The sequence below is a fragment of the Sorex fumeus genome, unplaced genomic scaffold (genome assembly GCF_029834395.1).
Source record: "Sorex fumeus unplaced genomic scaffold, SorFum_2.1 ptg000169l, whole genome shotgun sequence".
NCBI classification, from domain to species: Eukaryota; Metazoa; Chordata; class Mammalia; order Eulipotyphla; family Soricidae; genus Sorex; species Sorex fumeus.
Window position 1 is genome coordinate 7,895,869 of NW_026606226.1, and position 24,155 is coordinate 7,920,023.

The following is a 24,155-nucleotide window of genomic DNA, read 5'->3' on the forward strand; positions in this document are numbered from 1 at the left end:
GAGCAGTTACTACCTGCTATAGCTAGATATTCATGTTTCCTCCAGTTTCAATCTGAAATATGAAACTAGCGGTGAGAAGAGGCAGATTCTAGTACAGATCTGATTTGTTATATGGCCCTGGAAAAGTCATTTTAGATCTCTAACTTCACCTGCATGCAGCAGTGATAACAAAGCCTATTTTTAAAGCCTTTCTTATAGGCAAGCAGGGTTAAGAATTATGTGAAAATAATCTTCTGAAATCCCTAAACAAGGTAAAATATGTAGATATTTTATTAGACTATTTTCTAATATTTGATATGATTTTTTATAATTGAACCAAAAATAAAGTTGCATACTTTCAAAACTATAAAATTAAGCCCATTATACAAAGTGAATTAAAGTAATAAAGCTGTATATAATAAAACCCATTTCTCCAGGATTTCATTAACATTAAAAACAATAATTATAAAAATAGGTCGATTTCTTGAAAACACATCTTCAGTTTGGCTTAGGAGTTCTTGCTTAGATCAATCGACTGTCTGGCATCGGCCACAACTTCAGGCACCCGAACTGTCATATTGTCCATAGACTTCGTCAAACAGATCTGGCAGCCCAACCGGGATCTAAAAAAAGGGAAGGGAGGAAGGTTCGGTATGAAGTACATAAATTCACAAGAACAATGCAGTGTTTTAGGACATTTTCTTACGAGGCAGTGAGATGTTTATTTCTCTTTGAAATGTTCATTACATCAAAATAAATACAACCACTCTTAACTAGAGGATTAAAAAATGGTAAAACAAAAAAAAAATATGGTGTGAAAAAGCTTCGTTTTAGTTTTAGTTCCTATTTTCAACTAAGGGGTTTCATCAGAGAACAGCTGCTTTTTGGTAAAAGGGGTGACTGAGACAGTATAACTGAGTCATTACTGGGAGAATGACCAGCAACTTTCTTCTCTTTTAATTTTCCTTTACTAACAGTGATAATCCCTGTCTAGGTAAGTCTACATAACTCAATATGCATGAATTATGTGAAGTGCTATGTTTTATGCCACATTATAGTCAAGAGTGTTTCCTCCTTAGAGCCATCTTGCAATTAAACTGTATTATCGGATGTGATATGCAGTCTGGGTGTCAACAACATGTTCATCAAGGCTACTGAGGGTCTAAAGGCTTCACACCGTATGTTAGCAGGCTGATGTAAAAGGAAGAGCAACTCACTTCAACCCTTCTGAACCTCTCTTATTTATGTGTGTTATGGGGCACTGGGAGTGGAATCAAACCGACCTCTGGCTCAGAACTCAGGACTGAATATGGCATGTTCACAGGAAAGTGTCTGAATCCCACCAAATGGTCGTTTCCTGACCTCATCCTACAAAGGGCCAAGAAGCAGTTTCCTCAGGATGGCTACAAGGATTAGTCGCTAATATCAGTAGTAAGGAGTGAACTCTTGAGACATGGCCAGGTACCTAACATGTAAGACTGTGACACAGGCCACAGACAGAAAAAATCCAAGGGTCTGAAAAAAAAATACTTTGGCCAGGGGTATTTCAAACAGACTTTCAAGGATAGGCCTTGTGAACAGGTAATGAGACATAAGGAGAAAGTCTCTTATGTACTGTAACAGGATTAAAGGCACATGTGAGGCCTGCATGTGTTTTGCCTGACTTCTATGCAGGGCAAACAAAAGCAGAAGAGAAATGGGCAAGAAAACGGCCAGGTTATGTTCCAAAGACAACTCTGAACACCAATGAAGGCATTTAGGTCTTCCCTCCTCCCCCTCCAGTTCTAGGGATCAGACCCTGGTCTCCTGCACTGGTAGCTGAGAGCAATACCACTAATCCAATACAGATTCACAGAAAATTTCAAAAAGTTATCAACATAAATTTCACAGGTAGTTGGTGACATCCTACTGTGAAGAGACACTGGAGTTACAATGAAAGGCAAGAAATGCTCTGCTCTGAGGATAAAAGACAAGTAACCAGTACTCTCAATGCCATAGATGGTACCATCAATCCATCACTAACCAAGGTTCAGTACATCTATAGAAAACAAAATATGTGGCATCTTTAAAATTAAAGACACTTACACAACACTTGAAATGTATGAACTAAACAAATCTCTTTTTTCTTTATTTTGGAACGAGATAGTACCTCAGAGATAGTAAATACTAACGTTGAAAATTATTTCCATTCTGAGTATTTTACAAGTATTACCTGTAAAAACCTTTCCCCAAAAAAGAAATTTGTACAATTATTCAATTATGTAGCACTGTAGCACTGTCCTCCTTTTGTTCATCGATTTGCTCGAGCAACATCTCACAACAAATTGTGAGACTTGTTGTTACTGTTTTTGGCATATCGAATACGTCATGGATAGCTTGCCAGGCTTTGCCGTGCGGGTGAGATACTCTTGGTAGCTTGCCGGGCTCTCCAAGAGGGGCGGAGGAATCGAACTTGGGTCGGCCATGTTGGCTGCATGCAAGGCAAACGCCCTACCTGCTGTGTATTAAATCCCTGTGTATTAAATGCATGTATTAAATCCCTGGTATCATGTGGCCTCCCAATGCCACAGGAACCAAGTGGTACTGCATCTGTGGGCCCTAGCATGAGACCACCAGTCTGGTGGCTGAGAATTGCAGGGAAGAGCTCCTGGACCCTGGAGCCCCTGAGCACCACTTGGGAGTCTCACCCCAATGGGGTGGGGGCAGGCATAGGGGGTGGAAGAGAATCTGAATTGTTTCAGCAATAAAACAGCTTAGAAGAAGATTTTAAAATCTTTTTACATTCTCAAAACTCTCCTAATGGCAGCTGTCTCCTTCCTTTGATGCTCATTACCTAAGAATGCAAGGTTACAAACTGTTACAGACACCTACACATTTTCTCTAAATGAAAGGGCAAACAACTATGATTTAACCCTCATGGAGGCAGACAATTCTCAGAATCAAATAAACACATCACCAAGTCTATTTTTTGCGGGGGGAAATAGAGATGAGAAACATGGTACCTAAAGAAGAAAGTGTGAGGGGGGTAATGACAACCAGAACCTGATTTGCTTTGGAAGCTAGAAAGATAACGATGCCCTCAGTTCCTCTTCCTGGGATAAGTCTTACCTTCACCGAGAGGGAAATGAACCACAAAAGAAGTGATTCTTTACCAAATACCTAAAATTTTTGGTGAGGCTTACATAAGACGGTAAGTTAAAGGGGCTGAAAGAAAAAAATTTAAACAACAGCAGGACCAGAGGGATGGCTCAGAGGGCTGGAGTAATGCTTTGCATGCAGGGGGCTTAGACTTGAAGCCTGGCCTCACATGGTGCCCTGAGCACTGCTGGGAGCAACCTCAGAGCAACAGGCCAGGAACAGCCACTGACACCATGAGGGCCCAATAGACAAAATAGAGCAACTATACATAAAAATTTACCTATAATACAAAAAAATTAAAGGTGGCAGTAGTTATGTATACGTAAGAAATAAGGTTGTACCCACTGGGGGTCCTGGCTGTCATGCCCACAATCTGCCTCCGGGCACCATCTCAGTGCACCAATGGCCCTGGCCCAGGGACTCCCAGTTGAATCCCAAAATGGACTCGTGCCCTACAGAGATGTCTCTAGACCCCAACAATTTGCAATTTTCGAATTCCAGAAGTGCATGGCCACAAAAGTGGCCACGCAAGCTCTCATGATATTCAAAGTGGGCAATAGAAAATAAATTATCTAGCGTCTGCCTCTCACAGGCAGGACTGAATGGTGGTGGGAAAATCCGAGCAAATTATAAAGCCCAAAAGTAGAAAGAGAGTATGGGGGAAATTATCTTAGATATAAATACCTAAATTATCAGCCTTAGAGGACTGAGACGGGGTGGGGAGATACTGAGGACACTGGTGGTGGAAAATATGCAGTAGTGAAGGGGTGGGTGTTCGATCATTGAATGGCTAAAGCTCAAACATGAAAACTTTGTAACTGTATCTCACAATGATTCAATAATAAGAAGGAAAGAAAGAAAGAAAGGAAGAAAGAAAGAAAGAAAGAAAGACAGAAAGATGCTTTTCTTAATTCTATTAATTTTCAAATATATTCTTCATTAGTGTTACCAAAATAAATACCAAATGTGGGGCCAGGATAGTACAGTGGGTAAAGTGGTTGCCTTACACACTACCCACCAGGGTTCGATCCTGGACATTCCAGAGGGCTCCCCTAGGGCACCACCAGGAGTAACTAGTGAGCACAGAGCCAGGAGTAAGCCCTAACCATCACCAGATGTGACCCCCGAAACAAATAAACACCTAATACAAGCTTAATTAAGGCTTCAATGCCTTACCTCTTAAAACAGTAAATCAACTATAACTCCCTTCCTAACTTCAACTCTAGATAGTATCTTTTATATATGGTATAGTTCTTGATATGATATCACTGGCTAATAGAAATGTTATCACTTTTATGAGTAGAACTACCTACTAATAACAAGAATAAGCCGACCTAATACACTTATAATTCATTTAACAAAATTACTATATATTAAATTTCTCTGGAACCTACTCTTTGAACTAGGTAAATTTTTCCAATATATTTCATTCAATTATCAAACTATTTTTCACGAAAATCATAAAAAGTATTTAATTTGGGGCTGGAGTGATAGCACAGCGGATAGGGCATTTGCCTTGCATGCAGCCAACCTGGGTTCAATTTCCAGTATCCCATATGGTCCCTTGAATACCACCAGGAGTAACAAGCCAAGAGTAACCCCTGTGTGTCGCCAGGTGTGACACAAAAAGAAAAAAAAATGTATTAAATTTAAGTCTTACTCATGAAGTTTTCTTTTAATTATTATTTTCTCTTTTTGGGTCACACCTGGCCATGCACAGGGGTTACTCCTGGCTCTGCACTCAGGAATTACTCCTAGCAGTGCTCAGGGGACCAAATGGGATGCTGGGAATCAAACCCAGGTCGGCCGTGTGCAAGGCAAACGCCCTACCTGCTGTGCTATCGCTCCAGCCCCTCACTCATGAAGTTTTGATAAATATTAATTTCTGGAATAAAAATGGACTTTTATTAATTAGAAGATTGTATTAGAATCTAGAAATTATACTTCCAATAACTCAATTGTTTTTAATTTTTATAAAAAGGAAAATTTCCTAAGGATGAAACAATAAAAATATTCTTAATGATGTGTCACATTTTGGTATTCAAAACATCTAAGTGATATCTGCAGGCTGGGAGCATAAAGTACATGCAAAGGGCTTATCTCAGACATGAACTAACAGAACTTCCTCTTCCCAGATTACCTGTATAAGTGAAATGACCCTAAAATCTTACTTATCTGTCAGTCCATATGCCAGATCAAGCATGTCATTTTCCTCATCCGTGATTGCATCCAACTTCTCATAGATGTGCTTTTCAAAGACAAGGTGACAGGTAGAGCATGCCAGAGTTCCTTCACAAGCACCTACAAAATAACAGACATTGAATACACGCTCCTCTACATTTGACATAATCCAATGACTACTAAATTTTTGAATCAGCATTAGTATACATAAACCATAGGGTTTTATTTCTGAATAGTCAGAGACAATTGCCTGCCACATAGGGTTAGGTAAAGGTAAAGGTAAAGGCCCTCCCGTTGATCGTCGATTTGCTCGAGCGGGCCCAGTAACGTCTCCATTGGAGACTTTGTTGTTACTGTGTCTGGCATATCGAATACTCTCGGTAGCTTGCCGGGCTCTCCAAGAGGGGCGGAGGAATCGAACTCGGGTCGGCCATGTTGGCCGCTTGTAAGGCAAACGCCCTACCGCTGTGCTATTTGGGAATCACATTCCTATATTACCCCAATATGGTGTGGGGCTAAGTGCTTTGAAAGAAAACATCTAGACACAATTCCAATACCCCAAGTGCTTACAAATCAATGAGCCAAGATACATAACACAAAAAATTAGCTGACTGGGTATGGAGAACAAAGCCTCAAGTTGAAACTATACCTCCCGGTACCATGAGTATGGCCCAGTGGCCCCCAGCACTTCCCCGCCAACCAACCACTAAACATCTGACCCACACAGTCAGGTAAGCACCCAAGTGATGCTGGGCAGGCTCCTACTAAATAAAAGTAAGCATTTTAAAACTTGTACAGGAACAACATATACAATAGCTATGAAGCTATTCTTCTCTTCAAGTTCTCAACTTAACTTACAAAGTCTTATGATGTATGGAAAGACAAAGCTTAAAGCACTCAAACCTACACCTAATTAAAATTAATATTCTGCCCTCTGGGCTGGAGCGATAGCACAGTGGTAGGGCGTTTGCCTTGCACGCAGCCAACGTGGCTGACCCGAGTTCGATTCCTCCGCCCCTCTCGGAGAGCCCGGCAAGCTACCGAGAGTATCTCGCCCACACGGCAGAGCCTGGCAAGCTACCCGTGATATTCGATATGCCAAACACAGTAACAAGAAGTCTCACGATGGAGACGTTACTGGTGCCCGCTCGAGCAAATTGATGAACAACAGGAGGACCTTGACCGTGACAATTCTGCCCTCTAAATCTCCGCTTGTAACCAAGAGGGAATGAAATAAGTCACTTTAAAATCACACTACATTTTCTGGAGAAAATGCCTTGTACATGAGTCTAAGGTTTTGATCCCTCACATTAAAACAACAGAACAATCACACTGGCTTTACATATAAATTTCTCCTGACCCACTGCTTTTCAGTCAACGGAAATGAGAGGTCCAATTTCAATTCCTAGCACTCTATGGTTCCCTGATCACAAACAGGAATAGTCCCCAAGCCCTGAGCTGGAGTAATCCCTGAGCACTGCTAGGTAGGACATCCACTCAGGTCCCCCACCAAAAAACTTACATGAGCTTTTTCCCTCTGGAAAGCAAGATGGCAGCCGCTTCGGCTTTTGGAAAGCCAGGTATGAGCCAGTTGTGACGGGGCGACTGAAACCTCATGGGAAGGGGAGCCATCCCGGATCATCCTTCACGCCCTACCGAGGTCACGAGTTGCCCCCCACGAGCAGCTCTCTGGCACAGCCATGACTCCAGAGGCACAAGGACTTAATGCAGAGCCCAGCAGCTTGTGGCAGAAAAGTGAATGGACTATGCGTTAATCCACGCCACCATGCCTGCCCGGAAGGGAAAGGGTGTTGCTCCCTTCCACCTTTTTCCCTCTGGAAAGCAAGATGGTGGCCGCCTCGGAGCCTTTTGGAAAGCCAGGTATGAGCTGGCCGTGATGGGGCGACTGAAACCTCATGGGAAGGGGGATGTTCCTGGCTCGTCCTTCACGCCCTACGGAGGTCACGAGTTGTCCCCCCACAAGCAGCTCTCCAGCACAGCCATGGCTCTAGAGCCACAGAAACCAATCTTATAATTATGTGACTCTTGGCAGAAATACTTCCAGGCTTAATAAGTAAAATATCAGAAATCCAAAATCACGTGGCCGCTACATCATTTGGATTTTGTAACCAGTTGTAGAAAACAAATTATTTCACAATGCCTTTTCAGCAGGTCTGATTTTGGGGTGTAAACTCTAAATAATAATGGAGCATCTTTTGTTGAAACAATGAATCTAATCAAAGTAGATAGAGTGTTAATTAGAATTCATCTACCTCACAGGCATTGGAAGGATTGGGAGGGGGGGTATGTTGGGGTTCTTGGTGGTGAAAAATAAGTACTGGTGAAGGGAAATGTGTTTGATGATTGCATGACTGAGACTTAAACCTGAAAGCTTTGTAACCTTTCCCACAGTGATTCAATAAATAAATTAAAAAAAAAAAAAACTTACGTGAGTGTGTCTTGCACATGTATCTACAGTGATGACCCGGGAGACAGTAAGCACTATACAAGTGTTGCTAATATTACTTGGGAATGAAAAGCAGTCTTAGAAGTCATGGCTCTTTATAAACAAAACTTTAACCTTAAGAAGTTAAATGAATTAAATGAAGTTAAATGAATAAATGAAAGTGATGCCACCTGTTAGAACTGAGTCCTGACTCTAGCCAAGTTTCCCAATATTTAAGACAACTAGTTCCTGCTAGTCCAGTCTCCGGCGACCCAGGGATCACACCCATAAGCCACCTCCTGCCGGTGCCAGATAATCTCATCGGCCTCCCTCCAGAACTCACAGCTGCTTCTTCCAGAATGGAGCATAAAATGAGGCCCCCATAACCATGCCACCAGACTCTGCGCCAGGCTCTTTTCACTCAGGGCACCCCAGAGTGGGGTGGGTGAGACCTCTCCCCACCCCAAGGGAACCAGTCCGGGCAGCTGACCCCACTACCCAACTGCCACCATGTTCCAGACCACTTTCCACACACTTGGTCCAAGCCTCACATGTGAGTGAACATATCCCTGGACCCACAGATCATAGAGGGATAGAGGGTATATATATATATATATACATATATATATATATATATATATATATATACCTCTTGGAGAGCTTGGCAAGTTACCAAGAGTATCCCGCCCGCACAGCAGAGCCTGGCAAGCTATTTGTGGCATATTTGATATGCCAAAAACAGTAACAATAACAGGTCTCATTCCCCTGACCCTGAAAGAGCCTCCAGTGTTGGGAAAGATGATTAAGGAGAGGCTGCTAAAATCTCAGGGCTTGGACGAATGGAGACATTACTGGCACCCACTCAAGGAAATTGATGAACAATGGGATGACAGTAATACAGTGATACAGTTCCTGCTACTCACTAACCTAAATCCTCTTAATGTAGCCAGAGACACTGATCAGTGGTAAACTACTTGCCTAGTATGCGTAAGGGTTCAATCCTCTGGGTTCAATCCTTGCCCTCTCACCAAGAGTGAATTGAAATACAAAGTGTGTATGGAAACATATCATATTATATATGCACCAATTAGTTATTTAACAATGAACTAACTTTTCTATTTTTACATCGCACTGTAGCACTGCCCTCCCATTGTTCATCAATTTGCTCAAGCAAGCACCAGTAACATCTACATTGTGAGACTTGTTACTATTTTTGACATATTGAATATGTCATGGGTAGCTTGCCAGGCTTTGACATGGGCACGGAATACTCTCGGTAGCTTGCTGGGCTTTCCAAGAGGGGCAGAGGAATTGAACCCAGGTCAGCTGCATGCAAGGCAAAAGCCTTACCTGCTATTTTTACATTTACATGAGACATTTCACACAAGAAACATGAACAGCTATATCTGACTTCAGAGAGGGACACCAGCTGTCTAAATCTCTGTATCTCAAGTTTCAAAAACCCTGCAGGAAGGAAAAAATGACAGCAAGATATGACACTGGGTTCGAGCTGCTATCTGAAGGTATCTCATGGGTCTCAACACTTTGAGGGTGGGGTAGGGGGGTCCCACAGCCAGCAGTGCTTGGGGCTAACTCTTGGCTCTGTGCTCAGGGACTACTTTTGGTGGCGCTCAGCATTTTCTTCTTCTGTGAGCCAAGGTTGGTATAAACCGGTGTTTCCCCAAATGGGTGACCCTCCCAGGGGTGGCAGTAGTCTCAGTACAACCAGCGGTGCTTTCTGTTTGTTGCTTAATCCAGGTAAATTTCTGTAAGAGACCTGATGCCTTTCTTCTTTTTCCCTCAAAAAGGAAGCAGTAAACCAGAGAAATTAGGGATCCTCTGATGCAGATTATCGCTAAAGGCGTAGGGGCTCTAACATTCTGTGACTCCACCAAGAATCATAATTGAGCAGATTTGCCTACTAGGAGTCAATCCAGACACTTCCCAACAACTTTCTGCTGTTTTGGGGGGCCAAACCCAGTAGTGCTCAGGGACCACTCCTGGTAGTGATGGGTGGACCACACAGTGTGCTTAGGATTGAGTGCCTCATCCTCTGTATTCTCCAGCCCCTCCATTCTGACTTTTTATTTATTTTTGTGCTTATTTGTTTGTTTGGGGGTCATAGCCAGTAATACTCAGGACTTACACCTGGCAGGGCTTAGGGAACTATATGGGGAACTGGGGACTGAACTCAGTAAACCACATGCAAGGGAAGCGCCCCAACCCACTGGAGCAACGCCTGGCTATTGCTTTCAGATTTTTATCTCGGTATCAAATCCAGACAAAGTGCAAGCTGATATAGCCCTCTATGAAACAAATATTAGATACCGTGGGACAAAAACGAGAAACTCCAGCTCCTTTTGTCTTAAATGTAAGTTAACTACTTACTCACAAAACATCTCAAGCAACTTAACTTCTTAAAAAGCTTCATTTCTCTTCAGATGTTTGTTCATTACCAAAATAAACCCTGACCACCACAGTCATGCCTAACAGCAGATACAAGAAAAAGAAAATTCTGAGTGCAGGGCAGAGCCAGCGCGGGCCCCGCAGAGGACAGGGCCGGTGTGGGTGCCAAGCCTTACGGCTCCTCTATTCCCATTGTGCTCCCTGACACTCGAGCTAGGTCACACTCTCAAAAACTATCTGTCTCTAGGGGTGGGCTGCCTTGGAATGACGGGCTAGGGTGATGTACCCCAGCCCCTCCCCGCCTCTTCGCCCAGCTCCAGACCCTGGCTCACTCCTGGGATCTCCTTCATCTACACAGAATCTCCTTCATCTACAGCCTATGGGAAACAGCGTCAGGGCTTGAGCAGGTCAGTGGCCTGCTTCCCTGGGGAAAGGTGTCACCAGTGGCTGTGTATGCATATGGGGTGAGCCACATAAAGAAAAAAGTCATGAGAGTTCATCAAAGAGGGAAGGGGGGTGAGGGGGAGAGAAGGATGGCTAAGAATCAGGGGGCTGAGGAAAACCCCTTCCTAGCAAGGGGTCAAAACAAGAACATCCCAAGGAGTGGAGAGAAGACTGTGATGTCAGAGAGGCTCTGGGAAGCTGTGGGGGCATGCAATATGGTCTCAATTACCTAAGAACTGGGAGCAAAGCCCCAAGCCAATAAATCTCTTGGAAGAATGCATGATCTTCCTTCTATACCACCTGGTGCATCAGACTCCTGTTGGCACCCACATTCCAGCTCCTCGCATGCTTTCAACTCTCCCTTCCCTAGGAAACTTACTCTCCTTTAACCTCCTGAAGCTTTCTTTTCACCTTGGAACTTCCATTGCTCCCCTCAGGAACCCTGCAGGTTGCTTCTACCTCTTAAGGCATCAAGCTCAGCGCTGAAGAAAGGATTCTAATAAGAATCTGTCAAATGTGGAGTATGTGCAAAAGAGAAACTTCGGGTTTCCCCAGGAGAAGCTCTTCTTACACACTCAAGTCCCATGTTTGTTCTCAAGATAAATGGGCAATGTTAACAAGAGCCCATTATTATATGGTCCCTTTCAAACTTTCCTTGCCACAAGTTGTCAATCAGTATGCTTTTCTTATTCCTTGTACCAGAAAGAAATGAAAATTATTATGGAAACTTTAAGACCCAGAAAGAATCTAATCTTGGTCTACATAAGATGGCTAGCTAGCAGTGAGCCCAAGAAACAGAATGGCCATGTGGAACAGTAGCCCTAAGATCACTGCAGGGAAAACTACAGAAAGCCTGGAAATGCCCTGGGGACAGCACTTACTAGAAGAAATCATCAAACCTGCAAAACCCCCAAAGATCCATGTAAACATTAGTATCTGGATATTTGGAGATTTGAGCTATACTTACTGTCTGGGGGAGAAAGGGGTTGGGGAAAGGGTCTCTGAAGAGGTGGTCTGGGGACCCATAAGAAACTCCTGACAATACTTGGCAAGTGAGAACCATCCATGATTTAGCACTGAGGTCCAACAATGCAGCATGGCCCAGCTGGTGGTGCTGGTCAGGGCTCCAGGGTAGCTGGCAGGGCTGGGGGGCAAGCAGAGCTACACTGGTGGTACCCAAGGGGGCTATACAGGTTGAACTTGGTCCCAGAATATGCACAGCATGATCCCCTACCACTGGGCTATCACCCTGGCCCTACCCTATCCTTTACTTGAGAGAAAGAGAGGGAGAAAACATCAGGTAGAACGCCTATCTTGTGGCCGAACAGCGTTGAATCCCCTAGCACCGCACATGCTCCACTGTGCCCTGCCAGGAGTGATCTCTGTGTGCAGGGTTAGGAGGAAGTCCTAAGCATTACTGGGGTAACCACCTTCAAAAGAAAACAAAGAAGGGACTGGAGCAATAGTACAGTGGGTAGGACGTTTGCCTTGCACGCGGCTGATCCGGGTTTGATTCCCAGCATCGCATATGGCCCCCCAAGCACTGCCAGGAGTAATTCCTAAGTGCAGAGCCAGGAGTAACCCCTGTGCACGGCTGGGTGTGACCCCAAAAAGCAAAGAAAAAAAAGAAAGAAAAAGAAAACATAGAAATTATATCATTCATGCTTATAGAACCCTAGAGCAATATATTCATCTGTCCAGCTTTTAGTATCTTTGTAAGTAGTTGATTACAAAAGTGAAGTAATGTGGAAAATGTGTACATACCTATATATACATATACACAAACATACAAACATGCATACATGCACATATATAACCATGCTTATATGTAAACATACACCTATAAGTAAATATAGCACTGTAGCACTGTCCTCCCATTGTTCATTGATTTGCTCGAGCAGGCACCACAGTAATGTCTCCATTGTGAGACTTGGTACTGTTTTTTTGGCATATTGAGTATGTCACGGGTAGCCTGCCAGGCTTTGCTGTGTGGGCGGGATACTCTCAGTAGCCTGCTGGGCTCTCTGAGAGGGGCAGAGGAATAGAACCCGGGTAAGCCGCGTGCAAGGCAAATGTCCTACCACTGTGCTATCGCTCCAGCCCAAGTAAATATAAACTTTAGATCTAAACTTTAGAAAATCAACAGAGTCTATCTTTCTCAATAAAATCACAGAGATGAGTGACACACAATAGTATATCCATACTCTGGTCAGTTGACTGAAAACTCTGTAGTTGTTACTTTTATATTATTTCTTGAGTAATATAAATATTTAAGAAGACAGTAATGCTTGGCAAAACTGCTATGAATCTATAAATCTGCATTTTTGTTTGAATATATTCTCAAAACATATAAAGTAAAATATCTGATCACTATTACCTACATTTCAAAGGATAAAACTACTCCATGCCACAGCGCAGTGTTAAAGGTGACTACAGTTCAAGCTGCCGTGAGCCTCTGGCACCATGTCTGCTAGACAAAGATGTTCGCAAACCTGAAGGCATGTCATGTGTTAGTCCTGCTTTTGTTTTCTTAGCATTCTGCCTAACAACTCAGAGTTTATTCTCCTAAATTAATAGCAATACATATCATGACATTGATTTGCTCGAGCAGGCACCAGTAACGTCTCCACTGTGAGACATGTTGTTACTGTTTTTGGCATATCGAATACACCACGGGTAGCTTGCCAGGCAATCAATGAAAAACGGGAGGACAGTGCTACAGTGCTACATATCATGACGAGTTTTTGGCTTTCTTCATAGCATCCTATCCCCTCTATCTTCTTTTTCAAAATAATTCATTTTCATAAACTGCACAGTTGACAAGATATTGACAAAGGATGACAGGTGTCTTTTGACCAGCTTCAGGGACTGCAGTTTTGCTGCAGTCAGAAATGTAAAACTTACAATTAACACAGGCCTGGAAGCTCAAAACAATGGGATTCTTTGGCAGAAAGAGGAGAGCGTGAGTCCTGCTGTGCTCAGGGGACTACATGTGGTGCCGGAGATTGGACTGGGACTGGATGCCAGTGACAACCCATGGGCTATTTCTCCAGCTGTGTGTGTTGGGTGTCAGGGGGAATGGATGAGGAGGCGGGGGGGGAGAGCTGTAGCTTTCCCAAACAAAACTTTAGAAGACATCTATATGAGAACAGTATATACTAAAAGTGAAAAATATATATGAATATAAAATCTAACTTTCTAAAGTAAAAATTCACATCAGAAATATATCATACTGGGGTCTGGAGAGCTAGTACGGCAGGTAGGGTGCTTGCCTTGCACATGGCTGACCAGGGTTCAATCCCTGGCACTTCATATAGTCCCATCAATCCCATAAGGAGTGATCCCTAAGGGCAAAGTTAGGAATAAAACCTGAGTACCAAAAGTTATGACCCAAAAACCAAATAAATATATCACAAAATAATGGAGGTCAATAAACACACACACAAAAATGAAACATGACACAAAAGAATCTCAGAACCGAGCAGCTCACTGCAGAGATGCCTCTCGACCTTGCGCCAGCAGCTTTCACCGGGCTACTCCAGATGGGAGCAGGTGTTCTCCCTCCACCTGGCCCCTAGGAATCCTGGTGGCTGCCATCTTCCAATATGAAGCCTAGGTAGGCAGGAGCAGTAATAGTAAACGCCAGGACTCAATGGGATAGGGGATGGGCCAGTCCCTCTCGTCCCCCTTCCCTGAGATGATGCCCATGAACTGCCTCCGGCTACTATTTAAGCTCCTTAATGGCCATGATCCAGAGACACACAAAAGAATCTTGGAACCCGCAATTCACTGCAGAGATTTCTCCAGACCCTAATTATCTAAAATTTTGGAATTCCAGGAGCATGCGGCTACTCTCAAGGTCACGCAACATCTTATTCTATTCATAAAAAGCAATACAAAGTAAACTGTCTGGCACTGCCTTTTCGGTAGGGTTGAGTGGTGGCGGGAAAATTCCAAACAATGGTGGGAGTGGTATTGAAATATTAAATGTAATCAAAGAAAAGAGAGAGGATTGTGGAAATTGTCTGCCACATAGACAGGGGAAGGGTGGGATGGCAGGGATACTGGCTGGGGATTTTGGCGGTGAAAAATGTACACTGGTGAAGAGATGAATGTCTGATCACTGTATGACCGAAATTCAAACATGAAAGCTTTGTAACTATCGGTGATTCAATTAAAAAAAAAAAGAAACTTATCGAGGTTTTTTGATTTGAAATTTCTCTTGAAACAGACATATAAAAGAATTAGCTTACACAGAAGAAAAATGTCAGATAATAAACTGCATGAAAGTAATCCGAGAGGTGAAACTGCCCCCTAGTGACTGATAATGTAACAAACTGAAAAAAAACCTAGAGGGTCTGAATTAAAATATGTTAAAAATGTGCACTGCATCCAAAATTTACAACTGTCCTTTTGATTCATTCATACTTCACTCCATATACAATGTGGAATAAAATGAGGATCATTTTATTCTCCGATGAAGTCTACTGGCAGAGAGATTCTCTCTGCAATGGGTGGGATGAGAGAGAGGACGTGAGTGCTTTAAGTAAGAAAAAGGGGTAAGAAACCCTATTTTATACGAGGGCGTTGGGAAAAGTTCCATTTAAAAAGTAGCATGTAAATTGAGACTAGAAAGATGAAAAGCAACACTTGCAGGATTTTCAGGTCAGAGAGAGAAAATGACCCAGGCAGAAAGAAATGTCAAATTGATGGAAAGTCCCAAAGGTGGAAATGTGGGTTGAATTCAATGCAGTGCTTGAGAAAAAGCAGGTGGCCAACGCGTGAATAAAGAACGAAGAGAGAAAGAGAGAGGCTGAAGAGTAGTACAGAGGTGCAAGCACTTGCTTTGCACACAGTACTGCATTCCCCACACACTGCAGGGCAGGATCCCTGAGCACAGAGCCAGGAGTAATCCTTGAATACTGCCAGGTGTGACCCAAACCCCACCCCCTCCGCAATGGAGGACAGGGGAAGAGAGAAAGGAGAAAAGGAGAAGGGAGGAAGAGCAAAGGGAACCAAATCATGTGTCTTTTATCCTCAGGGAAGTAGGAAGCTACTTAGGGGATCAGGGACAATTGTGACTGACGATAGGACCAATCACCCCAGTCACTAGGCTCAAGAGCAGAAGTGAATTAGCACAGCTCAGTGGATACAGTGACAGGCAGATTCCAAGCATTCAGGGGCAAAAGGAAAGAAAAGAGTAGAATGAAGAGGTTTAAGAAGAGACAACCAATATCGAACATTTAGAAACAACTTCTTCCAATATTTTTTCAAGTCATCAGAAAAACTGAAAGCAACTAAAAACATCGTATTTACATCATTGTGTATCACCACACCATACCAAAAGACCAGCCTCTCTCAGATCACAGAACCCTTCCCTCCGACGCCCTGTCCCCTATGCCCAGTTCTGTCATCAGAGTCTATGGGTCCATTTTCAGCGAACACTGTCTATTCCTTAGCTTGGATGATCCATTGATAAATTCATACAGGAAATCTTATCCTTCAAGTTTTGTTTTGTTTTCCCAGGGTGAGTGGTATTGTTGGGCAACACCTAGTGATGCTCAGCTGGATCTACACTCAGGTAACACTCCTGATGGTACTCAGGTTGCCAGGATCAAACCCAGATCAGCTGTGAGCAAGGTGAGTGTCATACCTGCTGTAGTATCATTTTAACCCTGATTCTTCAAATTTACTTAACATAATACACGCAAGTCTATCCATGAAGCAAAAAGCAATAGCAATCTTTTCTTAAAACTGCATCTATTTGGGCCTGGAGTGATAGCTGTGAGTAGGACATTTGCCTTGCACGCAGTCAACCCAGGTTCAATTCCCAGCATCCCATATGGTCCCCCAAGCACCGCCAGGAGTAATCGCTGAGTGCATGAGCCAGGAGTAACTGTAAGCCCTGTGCATCGCCAGGTGTGACCCCCCCTCAAAAAAAAAGCCTGCATCTAGTCTAATCTTTTCTTTAAATACATTTACATTTCTTTAAATACATTTTCTTTAAATACATTTGAAAATAGGTAACCTATTTACATTTAGAGAAAAATATCAAAAAATTTTTATAAGAAAATCTCCCTCATATTTCCAGCCTACCAACAGATAATAACTGATACTCCTAATGAATATTCCTCATAATAAGAGTATAATAATGCACAATTTAACTATATCAACTCTCTATTGCTGGGTAATTAGTTGTTTCAAATCCCTTACTGTTACAAATATCTGTGCAGTAAATAATAGTGTTTTTTTCTAAATGTGAGATTAATTAGATGTAACTTTGCACACCTAATTACAGTTCATTAAGTTCACGTTACTATGATTCTTTATAAATGGAGACATACATGCACATCCTGAATTTTACTATTTTACTTAGCATGCTATCAGTGAAAAATCTTTGGAAAAAGAAAAAAAAAGTTTGAAGCTATTTTAATAGTTCACTTATAAATGTTCAGGAATCTTCCATACTCACCAAAACCATCAATATCTAAATTATTGTCAACCACAACATCCAGCAAGGAGTCACCAACTTTTCCTTGGGTTGTTAATGTTTCCCCATCACGGTTTATAAAGTGGACAGTTACTTTATCTTCTGAGCTGGAAAAGGAAGCAGACCTTATTACTTTTAGTAATTTCAAGAGGTACTTTAAAAGAATTGTTTTAAGAACTTGGGAAGTCAAAGAAATAGTGTTTGTGTGTGAGTGCACAAATAATCTCTTTTAGAATCGTTTTTTCAATTCTTTCCAAAGTTGAGCTCAGAAGAAGATAACACAAATCAAAAGCATGTCTCCCCTCCTAGAGGAAGAGAAACTCCACCTACAGGAAATGGCAAGGGCATCTTTAAGGCATCAGGATAACAGCCGCCACAGCTCCCTGAAGTCATGGTCAGTCACGTGGGGCCATTTAGCAATCACTGCCATTCATGAAGTCTGTTTTGCTCTCACACTGCTTTCTGATGAAAGCTCTCTGTTCCTGTCCCTAAAGGACTGTACAAGCACTGTGAGGAGCTTCAGACAACTCAAGCACCTGTTGTGGAGATGTCTGACAGGGAGCTGTCACTGAGACAGCAGCATGATGGTTCTAGAAGCATTTGAACATAGGTCCATACTGTGAACTCAGCCCACACCTCCTCCACTGCTGAATTAACGAAATCATGGGCGACAACTTTTCTGGGCCTTCATCTGAACTGAGGAGATCTGCCCTTGTTAAATTAAACCCTCTAAGAGTTCAGACATTTTTCAGATGAGGAAAATCATGTTCCTCAGATGAACACTGAATTTCAGGCCATCCCAAGACAATTTTAAAGGTTACCAAAGACCCAGAAAAATTTGCTTAAGAATGTTAACATTATAAAGCAAACCTACCAAACGCCTTTTGCTGACCTTTACCAATAAACGCATCTGCTTGCTGGTGAGGGTCAAGCTTGTCAAATGAATCACCCGAAAAAGGGACCTACATAAACAAACCCTTAGCTTGTGGTAGACTCAAGCTGGCAGGTTTTACCAAGTGTTTACAGGACAGAACCTTTTATAAACCTAACTAAAAAAATACTCAAGCATGTACATAAAAGACTGATTGATATAAAATATTCTTGACTACAATTGACATCGAATTACTATTCGTGCTGTTGGTTCTTTTTCTCTTTTTTTTGGGGGGGGCACCCCCCAGCATGCTAAGTAAATAGATACTGCAAGTATAATAAGTATGGCCTTATCATCATCTCCCCTTGCTGTATTTAATCCTTCTTGACAAGAGCAGAAGTTCCAATAAAGCTATCAGGGTTTGCTGTGGTCAAGTTCTTTTTTTTTTCTTTTTGGGTCACACCCGGCAATGCACAGGGGTTATTCCTGGCTCTGCACTCAGGAATTACTCCTGGCGGTGCTCAGGGGACCACATGAGATGCTGGGAATCAAATCCGGGTTGGTCACGTGCAAGGAAAACACCCTACCTTCTGTACTATCTCTCCAGCCCCAACTGTGGTTAAGTTCTTAATAGGCCTCTCAGAGAGAAGCGCTGCTTGGTTTTCTCTCCACAGTGGAGTCTCAGGCAATTTAGGCTCCTGTCTATGGCTCCTTGTTGCCAAAGATATTTAACTAGCATATAGGTTAAAACTTACAAACTATTGTCGTGCCCCGAAAACCTACTTGAGCACCAATCCTTATTATGCCAAACCTACTTAATCTGAAAATTTTATTCTAACATAACTACCCAACCTCCACCTCATGAATCTGTCTTTAACAATCAAGTATAATGTTTGTGAAAGTCCTTTGTAAAGAACTGCAATATACATAAATCACTACACACTACAAAATAATGATGTCTGCATACTTTGGAATGAGAGCCTTTTTTTGTTGTTGTTTTTTCACTGTCAAATTTGTTTGCTTATTTAAATGGTTAACTTCAAAGTCAGAACTACATTTTCTAAACAGCTCTGCCCAATCAAAGCTGAAATGATAAGGGAATTTAAATCTAGAGCGATAATGGAGTCGTCGTAGTCTAGAAACAGTTTCAAGTCTGTGGAAGCACAAGGCGACCAATAAAAATCTACCAACCAGGTTAAAAGCTGAGAGAAGGAGCTAGGAGGAAAGTGTTCTGGGATAAGAAACTTGATATAGCCAGATCTACACTTGATAAACTTGGTGAGATAATTTCCATCAGCAAAAAACATGCGTCATTTCTGGAAATACTAGTTACACAGATATGTGAAATGTATGTCCCAAGAGAAGTATTTTTTTCAGGAATGCATCCAGAGAAGAAAACAAGGCTTGCGGGGGAGCAAGAGCAGAGAAAGGAAAGGAGAAATAGGGACAAATCAATCTGATTTGTCTTCTTCATTCTCTATCTCAGTTCAAGCAACACCAATTTATTAAGGACCCATTATAAAATGAGACCAGGCCCCAGAGAGGCAAAAAAGTATAGTCAAAGTAACATCTACACTTGTTTGTTCATTGCAGCACTGTTTACAATAGCCAGAATCTGGAAAAAAACCTGAGTGCCCAAGAACAGATGACTGGTTAAAGAAACTTTGGGACATCTACACAATGGAGTACTATGCAGCTGTTAGAAAAGATGAAGTCATGAAATTTACATACAAGTGGTACTACATGGAAAGTATCATTCTAAGCGAAATGATTCAGAAAGAGAGGGACAGACATAGAAAGATTGCATTCATCTGGGGAACATAAAGTAATAAAATAGGAGACTAACACCCAAGAATAGATGAGATAAGTATCAAGAGGTTTACTCCATGGCTTGGAGGCCAGCCACACATGCTAGGGGAAAAGGCAGCTCAGATAGAGAAGGGAGCACCAAATAAAGAATGTTAGGAGGATCCTCCCAGGATGGGAGAAGCATGCTGAAAATAGATGGAACATGATTGCCACTCAATGACTCTTTTGCAAACCACAGCACCCAACAGGAGAGAGAGAACAAAAGGGAATGCCCTGCCACAGAGACGGGGTAGCATGGGGGAGATGGGGATTGGGAGGGATACTGGGATCATTGGTGGGCATTGGTGGAGCAATGGGTTCTCAATCACTGTATAACTGATACCCAAGCATAAAAATTTGTAAGTCAACAACTGTACCTCATGATGTTTCGCTAATAAAAATTTTTTAAATAAATAAATAAAATAAAGTTAAACATTATTACAAAATATTTACAGCAGTAAAAATAAATAAATAAATAAATAAATAAATAAATAAAATGAGACCAGGAGAAAGTCTAGTCAATCCCACACAAATACTTTCAGGGGTCTACTCGAGGATCTTACGTAGAAGTAGAAAAGAGGGCACATAACTCCTAACCATGTTCCAGGTCTTGCTTCCAGCTAGGAACTCAAGCTCAGAAACAGTAGAGGAGGGTGTTGGGAGAAATTGTGCTGAGCTCCTCCATCCCGTTGCTATGCCAAATGGAGTGAATTTTCTCTTGGATGCATCCTACGATGATTGTCTTTGAAAGCAAATTATGTCTAACTCTATAAAACTTCTAAGTATTGGAGGGGAAAAAAACGTCTTCTTCACATCTCCTTCAACACTGGTTTTATGTTGGGGCCACACCCTGCGAGGTTCAGGGGCTTACTCCTGGCTCTGAGCTCAGGAATGGTTACTAAAGGTACTCAGGGAACCATAAGCCATGCCAGGGATTGAACCTGGGTTGGTGGCGGGCACCGCGAGAGTCCTATCTGTTGAACCAACATCACTTCTGCCCTCTTTCAACATTTAATATAAATTGCTCAACTCGTATGGGTCTAGACGCCCTTTGCAGCTGCTCAAGTGCCCTCTCTATTTTCTGGCTGCAAGCCAACCCTAACTAACCTGTATTATCCATTTGATTCATCAGACAACCCATCGACTGCTAAACTCCATTTGCCAACCAAAAAACCAAGAGGGATAGAAGCTGAGAGCTCGTAAGCACCGAAGAACATTTTCAAACTGTGCTTTAAGAGGCTGGAGAGACAGCACAGCTGTTAGGACGTTTTGCCTTGAACTCCGCTGACCCAGATTACACCCGGGGCACCGCATGTGGTTCCACAGGCCACGTCCAAGAGTGATCCCTGGGCAAGGCGCGTGTGGCCCCCAAATCTAAATAAATAAGTAAAACCAGGCCGGAAGGGGGCTCAAAGGTAGCGCACAAGCTTTGCCCATGGAAAATAGGGATTCGTTACCTGTCACTTGCACCTACGGGTGCGCACGCACGCACGCACACACACACACACACACACACACACACACACACCCTCAAACAAGCAAGCAAACAAGCCAAGAAACAAGGTGCCCGGTAGCGCACAAGCTTTGCCCATGGAAAATAGGGATTCGTTACCTGTCACTTGCACCTACGGGTGCGCACGCACGCACACACACACACACACACACACACGCACACACACACACACACACACACACACACACACACACACACCCTCAAAACAAGCAAGCAAACAAGCCAAGAAACAAGGTGCCTGGCGAGAAGTTTCTGTGTGGGTTTGGGGATGGGGGCGAACTCAGGACTCGTGCCAGGCCCATCGCCGGCTCTCACAAGTACTTTGGCTTTGGGAAACTGGGACTAGTGGGAGAAGCCAAAGGGACCGGCGTGGGTGAAGTCTAAGTGGGCATCGCCAACAAAACGCTGGGCCCTGGACCCTCTAAAACTGCGGGAGAAAGACCTGGAAGGAAAGGGCTAGCCAAAACGCAAGCAAGTTAGGACGTTCAAGGCCGGCTCCGGGCAGAGCAGAGGTCCGGTCCAGCAGGAAGGATCAGCGGCAGCAGCAGAGCCGGGCTCCGGCGGGGCCGGGAGGGGACGGGAGTCCCGGGTCACCTTGCCCGCCGGGCACCGAGGAGGCTGAGAAAGGAAACTGCGGCGCGTGAGAGACAGACGAAGGCCCGGGGCTCGGGGCCAGCGGCGGGCGCCGGCAGGGACCCCCGACGCCCGCGCCTCACCTGCTCCGCGCGCCCGCCGACACGCTCAGCGTCCGGCTGGGTCCCGCGCGCGGGCCGCCGAGCAGCAGCCGGGCACGGCGGGCGCAGCCCAGGGCCCCGGAGGCGGCGCGCAGGAGCCGGGTGCTCCCCGCGGCAGCCATCGCCAGCGATCGTCGGCGACCGGATGCGACGCAAGTGGGCCAGCCGGCGCTGGACGCTAGAGGTGGAGAGCGCTGGTGCCCGCGGTCCCGGCCGGGCCTACCCCGCCGGCCTTCTGGGTGACCTTTAAAGGCCCCGGCGACCAGCGCGCGGCCCCGCCCCCTGACGCTGGCCACGCCCCCGGAAGCGGCGGGCCCAGGGGGCGGGGCCACGCTCTCGGGCTCCAGCCTGCAGGTAGTTGGGCTTGTCCCTTCCTCGTCTTGGTTGCTCCTTAACCGCGCCGGAATAGGGAGGCGAGAAACTGCAGCACTTCGGGAGCGACGTTACCCTAAAACGACCCCCGATGAACTAGACCGCTTGTTCCACACTGTCTTCGTCTAGCCGTTGGGGTGGGGGGGGAAAAAGAATCAAAGCTGGAGCAATAATGAATGGCACAGCAGGTCAGTAGCTTGCCTTGGTGAGGAAGGAGCACAGCTGGCGACCCCCAAGCGAAACGAACTATTTTGAAGAATGAAATTTAAAGCAAAAAATCTGCAGTTCAACTGGGGTCATGTGGACCGTGGGCGTGTCCAGCAAGGACAGTCGGCAGTTTCAGAAGCGTCACAGGTCACAGTGATTTAATAAAGAAGTTAAAAAAAAAATAAAAAGCAGCGTCATAGATCTCACGAAAGGAAATAAATCCAGGGGTTATAATCGGCTGTAAACATACTGAATGCGCAGAAACCTGGCAGGACTCTTTTATTTTGCTGGGTGTGGGGGGCGAAGCACACCCGGCGATCACGGTAACCTGGTGGTGCTTGGGGGGGGGGGACCACATGGGACGCCAAATACCAAACCTGGATCAGCCACGTGCAAGGCTGTAACCCTGCAAGGCCCTAACCACTGTACTATCTCTCCAGCCACAGGACACTTTATTTGTATGAGCTGCGATTTGTCCAGCTTTACGAAACCAGGAGGATGAACGTAAAGATATACTTTTATTGTGGTAAATATGTTGTGACAGAGCCGTGGTTAGGAGGTCAGAAATAGCCATGGTTGACGCATTTCTTGCATTTCTGTCCTCTGAGACCTTGGATAAGTCTTCAGTGAATGCTATGACCCTTAAATACGGATTTAAAAAAAAAAATCAAAAGACGACATGGGATGTTTCTTCACGGTTGATCTGAGGGTTGGTCAAAATGCCCTTGTGCCTACGTGTGGAGTGCGTCACAAATAATGAGTTATAGCCCCCAAGGCCGCTCAGAGCAGCTGAAGGCCACGGGCCAAGGGATTTTGCAGATAGGCTAAACACAGTACTTGAAAGAAGACTCAGACCCAAAACTTTCTGCTATAATGAAATCTCTCAAGACCGCAGAAGATGAGACAGATGAATTTTATGTCAGTCACTCAGTTCCTAAATTATCTCAACTTTCTGAGAGTGAGATAAAGGACTTCCTAGCAAGAGATCCAAGAGCAGATGGGTCATAAAAGGAAAGGTTTTTTTTTTTTAATTTTTTATTATTTTTTTCTTTTTAATATTTATTTATTTATTTATTGCTTTTTGGGTCACACCAGCCATGCACAGGGTTCACTCCTGGTTCATGCACTCAGGAATTACTCCTGGTCATACTCGGAGGACCGTATGGGATGCTGGGAATTGAACCTGGGTCAGGCCATGTGGAAGGCAAATGCCCTACCCACTGTGCTATCACTCCAGCTCCTATGTTTTGTTTTTTTAAGTCAGGGACCACAGTTCAAAGATTCAGATCAATTAATTGTAGAAAGAGAGCTGCAGGTGTGTGGAGGTCGGTGTGTCAGGGAAAGATATTACAGATGTTCCCTTTCCTCTCAGCCCTGGGGTAGCAAATCCAGATTTCATTTCCTTAGGGCTCTTACCCTCAACTTTGTGGGATAATTCTATACAGGAGAGTTGTTGCTACACACAGTTCATCTAAGTACTCAATATATCACCAGGCATAGGGCCTGAGTCAAGGGTTCAGTAGGGA

General features: G+C 43.9%; 1 protein-coding gene across 1 annotated transcript; it reads right to left on the bottom strand.

Annotated features, from left to right (window-relative positions):
- Positions 1-247: 247 nt before the first annotated feature.
- LOC130016798 (adrenodoxin) lies at positions 248-22,202 on the bottom strand. The gene is made up of 4 exons (XM_056107494.1): positions 22,033-22,202; positions 17,067-17,191; positions 5,289-5,418; positions 248-602 (listed from the first exon to the last, which is right to left on the bottom strand). Exons 1-4 carry the CDS (start codon positions 22,170-22,172, stop codon positions 488-490), a joined length of 510 nt encoding a protein of 169 aa, XP_055963469.1. The 5' UTR covers positions 22,173-22,202; the 3' UTR covers positions 248-487.
- Positions 22,203-24,155: the final 1,953 nt, after the last annotated feature.